General features: G+C 42.9%; 1 protein-coding gene across 3 annotated transcripts in view; it reads left to right on the forward strand.

Annotated features, from left to right (window-relative positions):
* The first annotated feature begins 1,791 nt into the window (after nt 1–1,791).
* Nucleotides 1,792–19,145, forward strand: part of RGS7BP (regulator of G protein signaling 7 binding protein) — a 116,771-nt gene continuing 99,417 nt past the window's right edge. For 2 of the 3 annotated variants that reach the window (XM_059919316.1, XM_059919318.1), the window contains exons 1-2: nt 1,792–2,589; nt 3,501–3,667. In XM_059919316.1, the coding sequence (XP_059775299.1) occupies nt 2,425–2,589; nt 3,501–3,667 (332 nt within the window). In that variant the 5' untranslated portion in view covers nt 1,792–2,424. Of the gene's footprint in view, nt 2,590–2,796; nt 2,878–3,500; nt 3,668–19,145 lie in introns of those variants that run through there. The other variant, XM_059919317.1, reaches the window with a different exon arrangement.

The raw sequence follows: 19,145 nt of genomic DNA on the forward strand, positions 1-19,145 counted from the left end.
TATCCATTCAGATAGCCCCTGGTTAGGGTTTTTTCCTCCCCAACCAAATACATGGTATCTTTTTCAACACTACTTCTCCAACTCTCCAACACCAATTGGGTGTCCTACAATTCAATTCCTGGAGCTAGCATCAGGCCCCACATGTTTAAGGGCTCAGACCCACAAATCTGCCCTCACTGCAGAGACCAGTCACAAGAATAAAGTCCCCAGATTACCTCTATACTTCTGTCCAACTTGGCTACAAATTGGGTGGTTCCCACAAATGCCTCTCAGATTCGATAATTTGGTAGCATGGCTCACAGCACTTGGGAAAGCACTTTACTTACCAGCTTATTATAAAGAATGCGACTCAGAAAGAGATGCGTAGGGTATGGGAGGGGGGAGGGAGAGATGCCATGCCCCCTCTCTGAGTATGCCAGCCTCCCAGCAACCCCATGTCTTCACCAACCCAGAAGCTCCCTGAACCCCATTGTTTAGGGGTTTTTATGGAGGTTTCAGTATGTAGGCATGATTGGTCAGACTATCGGCTATTCATGATTAAATCATTCTCCAGCCTCTCTCCCTTCTGGGGAAGTTGTGGGGGGTGGGCTGAAAGTTCCAAATGCCTAATCAAGGCTTGGTCTCTCTGGTGACATGGGGTTCCTATCACCCTTATCACTAGGGAAATTACAAGGGTTTTAGGAGCTCTGTGCCAGGAACTGAGGACAAAGACCAAATATCTTTCTTATTATACTACCCCATTATGTTCACCTGCTTTGTAAAAAAATTCTAGAAATGTCTCCTTAGGGGGTTAGCCCTTCTGGCTATTTCTGGCTCTCCCTCTCTGTGTACTCTCTATAACCCCTTAAGAGATTGACCAGAACCTCCTTTTTGTTCTTCATTAGGCTCTGCAACACATAAGTAGTTCCCCTGTGGCAGACTTCTTTATCGGTCCCCTCCAAACAAACCATTCATGGGAACAAGCATTCTCAGAGCATTGGAGTTGAATGCCCATGCTACCTCTCTTCCTTCCAGAAGAATCTTAGGATGTCAGTGGTAAGGGTGAACTTAAATGGCCAAGGAACTCACCCCCCAAGGCCCCCTTTCATGCAGTCAGTCATCTTCCCCACTATCCTGGGCCACCTCCATTGGCCTCTGGGTCACCGATGTCCCGTAAAGGAGAATTGAGTCATCTTGAGTGCCCAAGGAGGCCTGTTGGCTGTTACTTGTTCAAATCTCTATTGGGAAACTCTCAGAGCTGGGTCCTGAGACTCTGGAATGGAAGACCAGGAGCTTGACTCATTAAGGTGGGATGAGATGGGTTGAGGACCAGTTTGACTGAAGGCCTCTTGCATTCTGCCCCCACTGCTGCAGGTTTCTCTCCCGGCACATGGTGAACATAGACAAAAACAAAAACACCACCACAACAACAAAACTCCCGGAAACAAAGCTATTTTTAAAAACTGTTATCAAGAGATCTTCCTTCTGAGGCAAGAAACTTACTCCCTCCTCGCTGGGCTTTACTAATCTGTGGCCCGGGAATGTGTTGGAAGGTGAGGGCCTCAAGGCCACACTGGTTGATCTGAAATCCGTGTTTATGTCCCAGCATGTGGCAATGTGCTCCACTCTGATGACACTTTTCGTTTCTAATAATAGAGCAGATGAAGTAATATTGCAATTGATGTTCCCGGGGATTTGATTGGATAAGTGCATAAACCCTGGAGGGGGAAGGGGGTTGTATGGACGGATCACATTAGTATTCCTGTCCTATCAATGTGCGGGGCCGCGAACAACGTCAGCCGGACCGATTCCCTGCGTCTGCCGGTCCCGCCACGGATTCATTAGGGATCCTCAAACAGATGAGCCCCGTGGAGACGAGGAATCAAGACAACGGATTAGAGCCAATTGCCTGCTTCGGGGACTGCCAGCCTTTCCAGGCCTGGTGACGGGGGAGGGAGGAGATAGACGAACGGAGCGCCGCTGCGGGAAGACACCCGAAGCTAGAGCGACAATCTCCCCCTGCCCGCCCTCCCCTCCACCTGGCAGCGCAGGCTTTGAAAGCTGCTCACCCATCTGAATGGAAACTAGGAACCGCCGGGCGGCGTGTTCCTTCTCGCCCAGCCTCGCGATCCATGCCGAGGGGAAGGCAGTGCGAGCCCGCGCCAGCGTCCAGCTCCCGGGACAGGGCCCGCAGTGCTGCTGAGCAGAACTTGACCGAGCCCCTTCCTCGCTGCTAGAGGGAGCGATGCTGCACGGCACAGCCAGCGCTTCCCCGGCTCTCCTTCAAGCTGAAGGTTACCCACCCGCGCAGCCAGTCCCAAGCCTGTGAGCGCCGCGCCTCGGGTCCCGGCTCCGGCTGCTTGGCGGCGGCGCGCAGGGCAACTACCTGGCCGCCCGCGCCGGGGCGCACTGCACCAGCGGCTTCGGCTTGGTGGATGTGTATGCATGAGTTCTGCACCGAATGGGCGCAAAAAGCGCCCCAGCCGGTCCACCCGCTCCTCAATCTTCCAGATCAGCAAGCCCCCGCTGCAGAGCCGGGATTGGGAGCGCAGGGGCAGCGGCTCCGAGAGCGCCCACAAGACCCAACGAGCCCTGGACGATTGCAAGATGGTAGGTGGAAAATGCGCCTCCTTTTTTTTTTTTTTTTTTTTTTTTTTGGAGAGGTGGGGGAATCGTGTACGTTAATCTTTCGCCTGAGTGCCAGGAACTCCGCCACCCTCAGCTCCTCCATGCCGGTCACGTGCACATGCACTATTTTTAAATCTGCAGTCCCCCAGATTCGCGGTGACACCCGGGTCGTAATGGCCCCGCCAAGAAGTGCCGCGGAAAGGGTCTTGGGGTCAGCGGCTGTAGGTCGTGCCTCTACCCCCTCGGAGAATGGCAGATACGAAAGACACGGTAAACTGGCTGGCTCACCAGGGAGGGAGGGGTTGAGTAGGTAAGAGTGCTGCTTTGTGGGGACACAGTAGCAAACAAACCCAAATAGAGTGCACGGGGCTCTGCGGAGGGGACGAAGGTTCCAGCTCAGGCGCTGTAGCCGGTCTTCCCGTCAAGCTCGGAGCCCAGCCGGAGCGGTTCAGTGGTCCGGCAGGAGGTGAATGGTTTGCCTAATATAACCCACCTTCGGCCTTTGTCCCCAGGCCAGTTCAAATCCACATCCCAGCTGTGGTAGAGGGGAGACTTCTATGGGAGAGTTCCCAGCATCACTCTCTAGTTACCTGGGAGTGGCATGGTAGCTCTCCAAATACGCTCTGGCTCTTCAGAAACTGAGTCTGAACGGGTGGTGGCAAGTAGGTCTGGAAACAGAGCTTCCATGACGAGACGTACCGATGAAAAATAAACACTTGCTTTGGATGAAGAGAACTTACATCTTTGTGCCCCAATCTTTAAACAATCTGTAGGCTCTTCAGCAGGAGATTTGGGGAGGTGGCTCAGGGGTCAGCGAAAGCCTCTGTTTAGGTACTCAAAATAGGAAACTTCCTGACCAGTGTCTTATGAAAGAAACTCGCTCTCTTTTCCAGCTTGTCCAAGAGTTCAACACGCAAGTGGCCCTGTACCGAGAACTGGTCATTTCTATCGGGGACGTCTCTGTCAGCTGCCCCTCACTCAGGGCGGAAATGCACAAGACAAGAACCAAAGGCTGTGAAATGGCCCGCCAGGCACACCAAAAACTTGCTGCCATCTCGGGGTAGGAGACTCTTGGCATTATTTGGTAATTCATATACATGATGTGTGCATGCTGGCAGATATTTATGGTGACCAAGGCCTGAGAGATGTTCTCTGCAAATGTGAGGTTTTAACCAATCACCCCGAGATCAGGATTTTCTAGAGAGCTATGAACAGACTATAGACCAAATTATAATCCAAAAGCTGTGTGAGTCTTATATATGTATTGAATATTTGGGTTATTAAGTGATTTTTTAAAAAAATTAACTTTCAATATGCTGGCTACATGTTGGAATTTGGGGCTTAAAATGTTTTTGCAGAATGTTTGGGCACCAAACTGAAGTTAAATCATCATGCCTCAAGATTATTTTGTCATCTGCTGCTAAACATCTACTGCACAAAAGTCCTGTGCAGTAGGGGGAAAATCTTTGCTAAATCCCAGATTTACTAAACTTTTTACACCATGAGATAAATTCCTATGACATCATTTAAAATAAAATCCCTAAAATAAAATCTTGGATATAAATTACTCTCTTTACTGTAGTGTATGAAAGGGAAGTTTTAACATGAGAAAAGCTTTTTAAAGATTGGGGAAATTCACAAATCTAACTAAATTTAAGCTTTTTGTGCCCCCCCAAATTATTTTTATTTCTTTTTATCACATTTATGGATTCTCATGCCTATTTTAGGTGATAAGACAGTGAGTGAAAACTTCTCTCCTGAGACCGCACTCACTCCTTCCCGATCTCTCAATAGTGGGAGAAAAGTTAGTCCTGGATTTTGTTAACAGTTCCTATTTTCAGATAAGTACAGAGAGCAAGGAAACACAGGAATCCTTATGCAGATACATTGATTTAAGTGTTTGATTCGGTCTGGATATAGCTTTTATCTATTTGTCTTCATGAGTATGGTTTTATCACAGTAGAAGTTCTAGTTAGTCAGACTCTCCTGATAATGTTGCAGATTGATCACTTGTAGGAATTATATCTAATTTACTTTTTTGAAAGAATCACTCTTTGTTATCTTTAACGCCATTAATATGTATAGTGACAATTATTAGTATATAAAGATTAGAAAACCATATGTTGCCTCTCTTAATAACTAGTCTACATTTGACAACAGGCATTTTACATGATGAAAAATGATTCGCTGTGCTAACCTCCTGGAAGTGAGAGATACATAAAATACGTTGCAAACCTATTTAATTTAGTAGAAATATTGAAAAGTATTATCCTTTTCTGCTTTAACTGTTATACTATACTTAACAGGAAGTAAATCTGGGAGTGAACCTAGGAGGTGCAAAGGAATTAAGTGTTTAAGGAATTTGGGGAAGAAATGCAGCTGTGATAAATCTCAGAGAAGAAGAGAGAAAAACAATCAGAAACACAAAAGGGAATCGTGGTGGACTGAAAACTGTGGAGAAACAATGATTCAGAAGGAAAAAGAGGGCTCAGGGCTAAGGAACTGCATCTATGTAAACTCTGTGTCTAAGAGTGTATGGTGTGGTTATATCCAGAGTTCCTTTAACTTGGAACTCAATTTGATATGTTCTAATCAGAGAAGATGCACTGGAGAAATGAACAAGGAGTTCAATTTAGTCTATTCTGCTACACACATGAAATTCAGGTTCTTCTAAAGGTTTAGGAAAGAAAAAGTCTGAAACTATTGGCTAAAAGTTGAGTTTTGAGGATTTGAGGTGAATTTTATGAATTCAGGGGGTTATAGCCCTTTACTACTTACTTACATGTTATCTGAGGGTTGATGTTATTGGGGGCAGTTTTATAAGAATTAGTGGGAAAATAGGTTGTTCTTAGAGCCTTGCAAAAGTAAGGCCAACTCTGTAGAATGTTCTAGAGTAGAATTTGAAACATTTTCCTCCTTAAAATAACAATGAAATACAGCTTAACCTTCTTTCTAAAAAGTGACAGCAATATTGAAGGAAATCCCTTTAGCTCCTCACCATCTGGGCTCCATTAATGAAGGATGTGATTGTCCTTGGCGGAATTCCATTCCTGATATTGCTAGTTATGTGGGCTCTCATTTCAAGCTTCATGTGAAGGCTGGTAGGGAGGCTGTAGGATTCACTTTACAATTTGATGCAGGGGTAAGAAAACAATGATTCCTGGGGAATGCAGACAGAAAGACTAGATTTCTTGACTGCCCATTGTTTGCTGGCAAAATCCATTTAGTTGATAGAATAATCCTCTGAGGGAGGGATTAGTATCCTTATTCTACAAATGGGTCTTAGAGGGGTTAAGGAAATTGCCCAAAGACACACAACTAAGAAGTGGTACAACTTTGATTTGGCCCCAGGTTTACATGCGTCTGAAATCTGTGAACTTTCCTCCATATAATGCTGCCATTCAAAAAGGTGTCACGTAAAAAAACAAAGTACTGAGACGTGCTAATGTATAGATGAACCTCCAAAAGAGTACACAAAATGGAAGAAGCCAGTCACAAAATACCAAGTATTATATGATTCCATTTATATGAAATGCTCAGAGAAAGCAAATCTATAAGAAACAGAAAGATTAGTGGTTGAGTAGGGCTTGGGGTGGGAACAGGGTGTGAGTGCAAATGAGCTTGAGGTATCTTTTTGGGGTGATGGAAATGATTCAAATTTGAATTGTGGTGATGCTTGTACAACTGTATGTTTTCTGAAAATCAATGAATCATTCAATCAATGATTGAAATCAATCAAATTCACTTAAAATGAGTGAATTTTATGGTATGTAAAGGATACCTCAATAAATGTTTTTAAAAAGGTATGATCACCATCAAAAAGGTATGATGAACACTTGACTTTCATTGGCTTTATTCTTTTCTACATATGTAGCTTTTAGTGAAAGGGATACGAGCTACAGGGATGGGATAAAGTAAATCTTGGCTCTCCATGCATTCATCAAGATGCCTGCCTGATAGTGATCATCTAAGCACCAATGCGTTGTTCTTTGTAGGAATACAGGTGGGGGGAAAGGCAGGACTTGAAGGAGTAAATGAATTCTCTCATTTCTTACCAACACAGACCACTCCTTTCTTCTCTACCACCTGGCTCTGGGGCCAGAGGAAGAAGGCAGGGTTGAAAGTGGACAGGGTAAAAAGAAAATGAGGCAAGATAAACAGAGAGGAAGAGAAAAAACAGAGTTAGGATTAAACCACACAGGTAGCGCATGGCATTGTGAGACCTCTCTATTGAGACCCACAACTTCATCATCCCTAAGGTCTTTAACATTTTAATGTCTCTGAATTTACAGTTCATTTTACAATGGATGATGCATCATATTGAGTGGCAGCATCTTTTCTTTCCTAATGGTACATAAAACAGTGGTGTTTCTTACAATGGATGATGTCTAAATTTAATAAAATACAGTTTGGGTTAAAAGTAAAAAAAAAAGAATTAAGCCAGAAATGCTACATCCCTTTCATCCCTGACCAGTTGAAACTCTGAAGGAATGGTGACCACAAAAGAAGAAAACTCGGACTGTGTTTCTCACTAGCTGACCCTGGGTAAGAAGACCATCTTCACAGATACAATCGAAACAATTTCTCAAATTGTGTTTAGATCAGCAGAAGTTCAGGTACAGCCTTTTCTTTCAAAGGCATTGAATGTTTTCTGGGCAGAGCCAGCCAGCTGAATCCAAAGTCTCCTCTGAATGGCTTGATTTACCACAGTTATTGTACCTTCACCATGCTGATCCTCTCCTAGGCATTAAAGCTAAGAGGGGCACTGCTCAATGTTTCTGTGTATGTGTGTGTGCACACACATGCACTTATGTGTGTGCACATGCACACACATCAGGGGTAGGAAGTTGTCTGGACCCTGTCTCCTTGGACTTCCCTCCAAAAATGACTTCTGAGACCCCTTTGAAGAATCCCTAAGGCTCCATGATAGAGAGAGTACTGATTTAGCAAAATATCCTTGTTTTATGTTTGAGGAATCTGAGATTTGGAGGATTTAAAGTGACAACTTGGTCGAGTGTACATGAGGATTTTACAGTCAGGCAAATCGGGGCTGAATACCATCTTTGCTGACCTTGATGGAATTACTTACTCTCTAAATCTCAATTCCCTTATCTGTAAACTAGTTGTCATGCTCACTCCTGGGGTAGTTGAGAGGATTTAGGGAGACAGGATTTAGGAAGCCAGTACCCTGACAGGGGTACTCTGCCAGTCCCAGGCTGCTCTAAGACTGGAACCCAGGTTTCATGCTCTCTGGTCTAGTGCCTGTTCTATCAACCACACCATCTCCTGAGAATGAAGAGAGAAGAGTACAGCAATATAAGCTAGGAGGGCCCAGAAGAACCAATATCCTCCAGCAAACCCCAGGAGTTTATGCTATGGCTGGTGGGCTGGTTATTAGGAGTCCTTTTCCTTTGCTGATGTGGTACCTTTGTTGCACTGGATATTCACACCATGACCTTCTGTTAGTGGCTGCTGATTAGAGTGAAAGTGAGGTTTGACTATGCTAATGTGAGAGGCAATATAGCTGTCGTGGCAAAGAGCATTGACTCTAAATCAGATTAGACCTGGATAAAATCCTGGTTTTACCACTTACTAGGGATACATGTGTAATGATATTGCAAATTGCTTCACAGGGTGGTAAACGGCAGTGTGGCACAGTGGTTAAGTATATAGACTTTGGCGCTAGAGTGCCAGTGTTCAAATCTCAGCCTTACCACTCATAAATAGTGTGACCTTGGGCAAAGATGCTGCCTCTCTCTGCCTCAATTTCTTAATCAGCAAAATAGGGCTAATACGTAATGGGACCAAATCATACAGTATTCTGAGGATTGAGTAAAGTAACATACAGGAAGCGCTTAGAAGACTGCCTAGCATACAGCAAATGCTATTATTAAGCTCAGATTAGTGTTACTGTAATTACTAATAAGACATTTAAAATTCAGGTGGTCAAGATACATTTATATAAAAAAAAATCTGCCCCTCAAATATTTTACAAATAAATATTTTAGCTGAAATAAATTTTTGTTTACTTTGGTTTCTTACATTATGTTCTGAGGAATTTTCTCGGTTGAAACTTCCCAGATGGCTACCAAAAGGCCTCTTCTTTAATATCTTAAAAGCAATATGGAGATGTGAAGGTTCAAAAGTAGTTAAGTTTAGAAATACTTTCTTGGTATAAATCAACCTAGATTCTTCATAGATCATAATGTTTACAAAACCTTTTGGCCTAGCTCTGGTATAAGCTATGTGGACAAGCTTATGCTATTGGACAAGACTGTTAAATTCTCTGTACACCTCAATAATTGAATTGAATGATTTCTGAGTTGTCCGGCTTCATCATTCTAGTGTTCTATGTTAATTCATGTAGAATCACATAGATTTTGTTTACAGAACTGAGCTATGAAAAATTCAGCACGTGCAGGAAGTTTGATGATTGAAGTCCAGAAATAATTTGTCAGGATGTGAACATACTATGATCACAAGGAGAATCTTAATCTCCTAATGGCTTCCGGGAACAATATAATGATTATCCTAGGGATCCATACCCACAGATTTTAGGTTTTTCCTTTCAGCAATTATTTTCCTGGCCAGCCATGTCTGTGTTTTTCTCCTTTCTCCTTGCATCTCTCCTTGTGTTTTTTCTTCTATTTTTTTGGTCTATTTTAGTTTTGTTTGATTCTTATTTGACTTTTCTGCTCTGTATTTTTCCAGTCCCCCTTTTTGTCCATTCCCTGTCGTGTTTGCTAGGATGTTGAAATGGGAGAGAGAGAATACAGAACTGCAGCTTAGTCAGTGATGCTTCCTCTCAGCACTTTGGCTGAGACTGCAGCAATTACGTGGGGTGGTAGAGAGCGGAAGGAGTATTTGTTGACCGTCGAGGCAGCTCACTCAGCTTTCTTTAATCCACATGATGGAGGAGGCCTGAGGTATAGTAAAATAAGCCTGGTTGGCAAGCATGCCAAGCCACCTACACTGTCCTTTATGTTTCCTTCCTATTACAGGTGTTTGGGTTTTTAAATTTTAACTCTCCCTGGTCAAATAGTGAAAGGTGAGTTATATCTGCACCAAAAGAATATGCTATCCACCTGAGATAATGATGGGAGAACAATTCTGTGTTAGTTTTCTAGGGCTATAGTAACAGAGTACCACAAACTGAGTAGCTTAAACAGCAGAAAGTTCTCGTCTCACAGTTCACGAGGCTAGAAGTCCAAGATCAAGGTAAGTCAGGGTTGGTTCCTTCTGAGGGCTGGGAGGAAGAATCTGTTCCTCTCTCTAGCTCCTAGTGGTTTGCTAGCAATCTTGGTGTTTCTTGGCTTGTTGAAGTATCTCTGCCTCCATCTTCACATGTTCTTCTGTGTGAGTGTGTGTCCAAATTTTCCCTTTTTATAAGGACACCAGTCTTACTGAATTAGGGGCCCACTCTACTGTACCAGTATGACCTCACGCTAACTTAACTAATTACATCTGCACCAACCTATTTCCAAATAAGGTCACATTCTGAGATGCTGAGTGTCAGAACTTCAACATATGAATTTGGGGGGTGGGGAGAAGAAAGTTCCACCCATAGCAAATTCCCTTCACCCATCTGCAGTAGAATACACACTTCGGGTTGTTTGTTTCGCCCAGTGGGGATGGAGTTTTGCCCAACACTATCTACATACTTTCTCAACACTTTTGCACAAAGACTTCCCAGCACCCAGTGTTTTATCATTTGCAAGACTGTAGCTCATATTAGGGGTGGGGTTTGTGACCATGGAATAGAATGCTTTCTGTGTGAAATGGATGTGTTCACAAAGAATTCCCAATATGGTTAGCATTTTGCTATAACCAGTTTAATTACTGGTGTCTGAAGGTGGAGCAAAATCCAACTGCCAAAGAGAATGTTAGGAGGAGGAATAGATGCACCTACAATCCACACGTAGGACGTTCACTTTCTCTGGTCTGCGTGGCCAGAAGTGATTAGGTGGTGGTCCCTCCGTGGTGCTGATTCTGTTGCTTCAGGGCCGTAGCATACTCAGGAGCAAGTGACAAAGGACTGCCTCCCACCAAATTAAAGAAGCGTGCTATTCTTATCAAACAAACTAAACGTGATAGGGAATCTAGATACATGGTCTCCCACTGCCAGTTGAAGTTTAGCCTTTTTATGTTTTGAACAGATCTAATGACTTTCACCTTGTTAGAGCTTTCTAATAGATGTTCCAATTAGAGGGAAAATTAAACCTAAAACAAACTCTAGGAAACTCATCATCACTTTATTATTTATACCATGAAGTACAAGAGAGCAAGGCTGTGTTTCATTCATGTTTGCACCAAGTGCCAAGCTCGTGAGGAAATGTGCATCTTGTTTGTTCATTAACTTTACTTGGTATTTTTAAATCTATTCTTAAAAGACACTGTGTTATATACTTCAATTTAAAAATCAGCTATACTTCCCTGGTGGTGCAGTGGTTAAGAATCTGCCTGCCAATGCAGGGGACATGGGTTCAAGCCCTGGTCCAGGAAGATCCCACATGCCACGGAGCAGCTAAGCCCGTGCACCACAACTACTGAGCCCGCGTGCCTAGAGCCTATGCTCCGCAACAAGAGAAGCCACCGCAATGAGAAGCCTGCACACCGGAACAAAGAGTAGCCCCCATTCGTTGCAACTAGAGAAAGCCCGCGCGCACCAACGAAGACACAACACAGCCAACAAATAAATAAATTAAAATTTTTAAAGAACAATAAAACAGAAAATGTTGACGAGGAAAAAAAGAAACTGTGTCTTGACACAGACACACACTTTAGTAAAAAAGGAGCAAATACATTAGCTTACATTTTATATTTCTATTACATTTGACTGTTATTTCTTTCTGGTTTGTAACTATAAAACCAATGTTGGTTTTTAAATGAGAGGACTTGAAGAGCACACTTAAGATTGTTTTCTGAGGCATAGGCGTTCCTTATTGTAAGAAATTAGTGGGCAGTGTGTATTTTAGAATTACTCAGAAGGTAATCATGTTTGAGGTTATTTGATAAAATATCACCCTAACCTCTGCTTGGTGGCTTTATATTGAATAGTTAAATAACCATTTTCTATTGAGGTCATTTTTTAAAAACCATTCTTTAAACTTTTAGCCCTTGAAAGTTTAGATGTGTCTCATCCGAAAAGATATCTACATAAAGCAAGCTCCAGAGCAGTAACTAAACCACCAGTCAGTTCATTTATTTCCTCTGCTCTAGAAGACATGACTTTTTTTAAAAAGGAAAAATCTCATGAAAAACATTTAATTGCTTGTCTATATACATATTTACACATATGTATATTGCTTGTTCATATACACGTATTTAGATATATTTATAAACAAATACTAAAATTTGTGAAATAGACTCTTGCTAGGATAATGTGTCTAAGCTTTTAAACAGAAGTGTTGATTTAGCAAATAATGTTTCCAATCTAATGGAAAACTCTAGATACAATCAGGTTAACAAAAATTACATTTGCAGGTGTAGATAAACAGTAAACTAATAATCTACAGCAATTTAACTGAGTCCGAGCAAAAGGGGGAAGTGCATGCCAACCCAGAAGTCATCAAACCCCTAGTGTATTATTCAGTCACTAAAAATAAGTATCTTAAAGTCCCCCTCAGTCTTATTCTGTCAGTTAGTAAGTCCTGTAGTATTTTATCTTTTTCAATGTCTATTGTATCTTCCCCTTTTTCCCCCATTTCTGTGGCCGCCCACTTAGTTCAGAAGCATGTCCCCTCAGGCCACCAACTATTGTAGTATCTCCCAGTTGTTCTCCTCACCACCAGTCTCTCACCTCTTCTTTTCAACTTATTCACTAGATCCAGACTAATCCTCCTAACACTCTCCTCTGATCCTGTCACTTCTTTGCTTTAAAACTTCCAAAGATGTCCCATTGCCTAAAGCAGTGTTTCTTCACATGTGTTCCCTGCGTTGCCCGTCTCAGAATCACCTGGGGTGCCCTCGGACCGAAAGAACCAAAATTCTGGGGGATGAGCCCTGAAAATCCAATTTTTTTAACAAGCACCACCCCATCCCCCAGGAGATTCTTGAACTTGCTAAATATGAGGCCTGTCAGCCTGAAGCAGTGATTCTCAACCTGGGCTGCACACTGCAATCACCCAGGAAACTTTAAAACATTGTCGATGTTTGAATTCTATCCCTAGAGTTTCTGATTTAAATGATCTGGGAGGCAGCCTGGGCACTGGGATATTTTTTAAAGCTCCCCAAGTGAGCGTTTGTATAAAAATGGATTACATTTAGCTACACTGAACAAAAAATTCAAAGACACCAGTGTTTTATTCTCTCACAGAAAAGAAGCCCTAGAACGGCCAATTCGGAACCGGTGTGCTGGCTCCAGGAAATCGGCATTTCCGTCACCCACTCTTTGTTTATGTCTTCCATCCTCAGTCTGACTTTATGATGTGAGATTACTATAGGAGCTACAGCCATGAGTCCCAGTTCCAGACTGGAAGAAAGGATGAAGGGGGAAAGCCACGCTTCCCAGCTGGGTGTGCTCTTTTTAAGCAGACCCAAACAAAACTTCTTCCAGAACTGCATCATATGGTCACATCTAACTACAAGGGAGACTAGGAAATGTATTCTTTTATCACTGCCACCTTAAATAAAAGGAGGACTTTATTACTAAGGAAAAGAGAGAGAGCAGATACTGGGAAACAACTAACGAACTCTGTCCCCAGCCTGTATTCCCGGACTTAACTTTTACTATTTAACTTGTAAACGCTTTACTTACTCAAACTAGTCTGCTTTTTATTCCTTAAGGGTGTGTAACAGGATGGCCCTAGTCTATGAGTCTACATCTATGGTTTTTATATGAAAAAGCAGATTCTAGCTATTCAAAGAAATAATTTACTCTCCTAAATGTCAAGGTCTTACTTGCAGTCTCATTGCCTGCCATGCTCCTCGCACTGAAATTCAGAGCAGATGGAAGGGTCCCAAAGGGATTAAGAAAATTTTGCTGTTTTTAAATGGACCCATGGAAAAGATTAGAGGTTCAGGAACCACTTGGGAGGACAGGAAGTCAGGCAAGGTGCCTTTGAAAGGGCTTGAGTATAATTTTCACAAAGCAGGATGTGAAATAGGATAGGGGCCTGTAAGGAGGATAAGTAGTGGCACTCAAGAAATCAATTTCTAAAAATCTACCAGAGATTGAGTGGGACTCTTCTTTTAAAAGATAAATTTAAGCTTTCTTTTAAATCAAAGAAAAAAATCCCATCAAGGAGTTAAAATCTGTTATAACAGGAATAAAAGGGAGGGAGGCAGGGTTTTCTGGATATGGGGATAAGATGATCTGTGATCAAGATTATGAGTTTATTAAAAGAAATGGAACTTGAAATTCATTATCTCATGTAAACAATGTTATATCCAGTAGTCAGGACATAAATGGTATTTAATCCATAATTTCCTAAATTATAAACCTATTCAACACATATGACAGTATATTCGATGGGGAAATATATTCATTTCCAACTCTGGAAGTCATCTTCCTTTCTGGGAACCTATTCATAGAGCACCCACCATATGCCACATGCTTTTCTAGGTGCTGGAGACATAGCAGTTCTGAAATAGAGAAGGGCCCTGCATTCATGGTGAGGATAATCAAGAGGTGCTATGGTCTGAAGATTTGTGTCCCCACAAAATGTGTATGTTGAAATCCTAATGCCCAGTGTGATGATACTGGTAGGTGGGCCTTTGGGAGGTACTGAAGCCATGAGGGTGGAGCCCTCATGAATGGGATTAGTGCGCTAATAAAAAAAAGGCTCCAGAAATATCCCTCACCCCTTCCACCATGTGTGGACACAGAAAGAGGACACTAGCTATGAACCAGGGAGAAGGCTCTCACCAAACATGACCACGCTTGTGCCTTGATCTCAGACTTCCTAGCCTCCAAAACTGTGAGAAATAAATTTCTGTTGTTTTTAAGCCACCCAGTCTGTGGTATTTTGTTATAGCAGCCTGAATGGACAAAGACAAAAAGAAACATGCAAAGGATAGAGCATTTCAGAGAGTGATAAAAGCAATGAAGAAAATAAAATTGGATAGTATTATTAAAGAATGATGGATGCAATGTGGTGACATCTGAGAAGGTGGCGTTCTAACTTGATATCTGACTTTGAGAAGGGACAGTCATGAGATCAACTAAGAGAAAAACATTTCAGGCAGAAGGAATAGCAAGTGTAAAGGTCCTAAAATGAAATGACCTTGGCAGGTCTGAAGAAAAGAAAGGAGACTAGATTTTCAGTTTGGAATTGTCTTCAGCTGCAAGTAACATAGACCAGATTTTAGTGACATCCATACATAAAGGTTTATTTTCTCACATAATTATAAACCCAGGGATAGGGGATAGCACACATTGCTTCATGGTTTAAAGATATCAGGCCTGAGATTTCTATAATCAGGCCTTTTCCTCTAGGTCCCAAGATTGCTGCTTCACCTCCAGAAATTCTGTCCATGCTCCCAGCAAGTAGGAAGGACAGATAGCAAAACGCAAAAACATAAGACAATTGTGTCCCTTTTAAAAGAGCTTTCTCAGAAGCCTCACACGGCAACTTCCACGAACATCTTGTTGACCAGGACCGTGTCCTGTGGCTTTCTTGGCTACAAGTTTCAGGATCTGATTTATATATATCTCTCTCCATACTAGCTGTCTAGTGAGGACAAAAATTTCCCAATCTGTAAGCCAAAGTGATGCTTCCTGAGGCCTCGGATAGGGGAACTTTAGCAAGACTGGGCAGACAGGAAGGGTAGGGAGCTTGGATGTGAGAAGTGAGCAAAGGGGTGCTAGAGGGGGAGAAAGTAGTGAGAGGAGATGCCCTAGCATCCACCTCTCCTTCCTGCCCATTTCCTTCTTGGTTTATCGGTCCATCCATTTCTTCATTAAACATTGAACACCTACTACGGGCCAGCCACTGTGCTAGGCTCTGGAAGTATAAAGATAAATACAACACAGCTCCTGCCCTTTGAGGAGCTCATCACCTAGCATCTGTGTAAGACAGACATGTAAACAAATCATTGCAAAACAGTGCGATCACTGCTACAATAGAAATATGTGGATGATATAGGAGAGGCATAAAGGAGGCGGCAATCAGCTCTGCCTGGGTGGGTGTAGCCAGGAAAGACAACTTCATAAAGGACAGGACGCCACTTGGACTGAGCTTTGAGAGCAACGAGCAGTGTACTTTCGCTTTTATTTGTGTAGCCTTGGGCTTCCTGCCATGAGCAAACTTTAAGGGGTGCTATTTGTCTGTCTTGAGCCAAGGGGAAGCAGAAATAGGAGTTTAAATGTGCTGAGAACCAACTGTGTGCTATACCCTTTGCATACATTCCTTCCTGATTAAATGAGTTCATCTGAAATAATATTTACTTAGAACCCAGTGAGATAATGTTTTAAAGTGAGATATGTTGGCTAAGAAATGCATTTACCTACAAATAACAGAAACTAGCCCCTAGTGGCCTAATCAGAGGCCACTCTGTAGGTAGGTGGGAGCTGGGATTATTTCACAAGTTGGAGCATGTCAGGACAGTGGTCCTAGGGATTCTTGTAGTCCTAGTGACTTGTCCCTTGTGGTTCCAAGATAGTGGCCCCATCCAGAGCCAATAAAACACCAGGGCTGACTCTTGATTCTAGATGAAGCATGCCTCACCTGGAAGCTTTCCAAAGCACCCATACTGCTAAATATTTTTTAAATTTCCATTTTTTAGTACATTTAGTTCAGAAAGTTGAGGCCTTTGGTCAAGATATTGGGTGGGGCTGGGGTTTGAACACTGGTCTCTCTGTTGCCAGAGTCTTTATTCTTGACACTACACTGGGCTGTTTTGTTTCCCCAGACGGCCCCTTCCTTTCTTGGAGAGGCCCCAGGACTGGCCGACCTGCTTTTCTTCCCTTCCACTGTCACAAAGTATTATTTCCACTCCGAGTCTCTCTCCTTCCCTGGACTCACTTCAGCACGAGGGCCTCTTCAGCCGGCACACAGCTGATTTGAGGGTTTTTAAGGTTTCCTCAGCTAGTAAGGAGAGGAAAACAGGCAGGCAGGAAAAAAATAACACAATTATGGCCTTGCTGAAGCTGCCACTGGAATGTGAATGGATCTCGGCTCTGCATTCTCGGGGCCTCAGCACTTCTCTCCGGGCCCTCAATTTTTCAGACTTCCTCTCTCAGTACTGTGTCTATCTCAAATTGCTCCATCCTTGAGCACCGACTTTCTTGTTTGTTTGCCTACATAAGTCCTAGAAATGTTGGACCCAGGTCAAGGTAGGCTGAATTCTGGGTTTCAAGAACCGACCTGCTTCTTCCCAGCAGAAGACATTTGAGGAGGAGGAGGACACTCCATTACCACAGTGACACTGACCGCCCAGCTCCACTCCAAGACATCAGTGAGCACAGGGGTGAAAAGAGAAATGGAGGGGAGGGTGAGGAGTGGTATCCAGGGCTAGAGGGGCTCAGAGGAGAGAGAGCTTCCCACTGGGTGATGGGAACACTCAAGAAAGTAACACTGAGGCTGGGTGAAAAGATGGGAAGGACTCATCGGTGACAAGAATGGAAAGAGATTTCCAGACCAGTCTCAAAACATCACTTCTTTAAATACCCAAATCTTGTCAATAAACCCACAAGAGGTCCTGCTTTCCCGCAAATGGAGTTTAAAATCATAATACATAGTAATTATCTAAATTGCCCTCTTTGTGGGATTTCTAGTTTTCAGCCAGAATGATGGCTTGTTAGAGCTTCAGGCTCTGAGTTTTAGGCCCTTTTGTTCCCTTAGTGGGTCTAATTTTGAAGCATTCAAATTTGGCTTGGAATTCTTATTTCCATTCTTGCCATCCACTCCCTGAGCTGAGGAATTTTGCGAAGCTGATGGTTTTTTCTCTCTCAGCTTTCATTATCAGTATACAGATAATTTTCGATTTTTTTTTTTTCTTTTTTAGAGCCTCAATTAGCCATTTTTTTTTAAAGTACATTTTTTTAAATTAATTAATTTATTTATATTTATTTTTGACTGTGTTGGGTCTTCACTTCTGTGTGAGGGCTTTCTCTAGTTGTGGCAAGTGGGGGCCACTCTTCATCGCGGTGCGCGGGCCTCTCACTATCGCGGCCTCTCTTGTTGCGGAGCACAGGCTCCAGACGCGCAGGCTCAGTAGTTGTGGCTCACGGGCCTAGTTGCTCCACGGCATGTGGGATCCTCCCAGACCAGGGCTCGAACCCGTGTCCCCTGCATTGGCAGGCGGATTCTCAACCACTGCGCCACCAGGGAAGCCCAATTTTCGATTTTTTATCTTCATATTCCTATTAGTCCATTACTATGAAAATTCCTATTTGTCTTAGAATTAAAGAATAAACCATTCCCCCTCACCCTCACCAAAATATTTCTGATGTAGGAAAAATTTAGGTAGAAAATAGAAATTAATTCCTAAAATTACCTCTGGTGTATAATCATGTATAATTCATGCTTCTTGAATTATACACGTCAAACATTTGGGGGGTTTGTGTCATTATTTCTGTTTAAAGGGGAATTATTTGAAAAAAAAAAAAAAATCCACTCCTGTCTGTCCTGTTCTGCTGTAAGAAGAAGCAGATGTGGTAAGAAATGAGTATTGGGAAAGTGAGCAAGGATACATCACCTGAAGAGTCTTGTTCTTGTTCTTACTAGCACTTTATTAACTTTTATAAAAATCTATTTGTTTTGGTTTTGTGATAATCCGCATCTGGGTCCTGCTCAAAAATAGTGGCAGATGTAGAAAGACCTTCTCTCTGAGGACCACAGCAGAGTTTTCACTCCCAAATGAGCTATATGAGGCGAATGTAAATGATCAGAATCTGTCTGTGCTTGTGATTTGGGGATGTACAGTTTGGATGAGAACAGCCGTCCTCACCATGGAAGAGAGAAACACGACTGAGAGGTGAGTGGAAAATGTTTCCCAAACTGGGCGTATTAGGATTCTCCAGAGAAACAGCAACAAGCAGGAGTGTGTGAGCAGGGGCTGGGGGCTGTAATATAAAATGAGGAATTGGCTCACACAATTATGTCTGGAGGCGGAGCAGTCCCACGATTTGCCATCTGCAAGCTGGAGACCCAGGAAAGCCAGTGGTGTAATTCACTCAGAGTCCAAAGACCTGAGAACCAGGGGAACCAATGGTGTGAGTCCCAGTCTGAGAGCAGGAGGGGACTGATGTCCTAGCTCAACAATCAGGCAGAGAGAGAGAGAGAATTCAACCTTCTTGCACCGTTTTGTTCTATTTGAGCCTTCAAGGGATTGAATGGTGCCCACCCACACTGGAGAGGACCACCTGCTTTACTTGGTCTGCCAATTGAAATGCTAATCTCTTCCAGAAACGCCCTCACAAACACACCCAGAAACAGTGTTTAAACACATATCTGGGCATCCTGTGGTCCAGTCAAGTTGACACATAAAATTAATCATTACACTGGGTCAGTTGCCTTGACCATAGCAGATGGCTGAAAGCCCCAGAATTCATAATTCTCTGAGAGTAGCTGTGAGGAGATCACCTGTGGACATTT

This window comes from Balaenoptera ricei, chromosome 3 (assembly GCF_028023285.1).
Source record: "Balaenoptera ricei isolate mBalRic1 chromosome 3, mBalRic1.hap2, whole genome shotgun sequence".
NCBI lineage: Eukaryota > Metazoa > Chordata > Mammalia > Artiodactyla > Balaenopteridae > Balaenoptera > Balaenoptera ricei.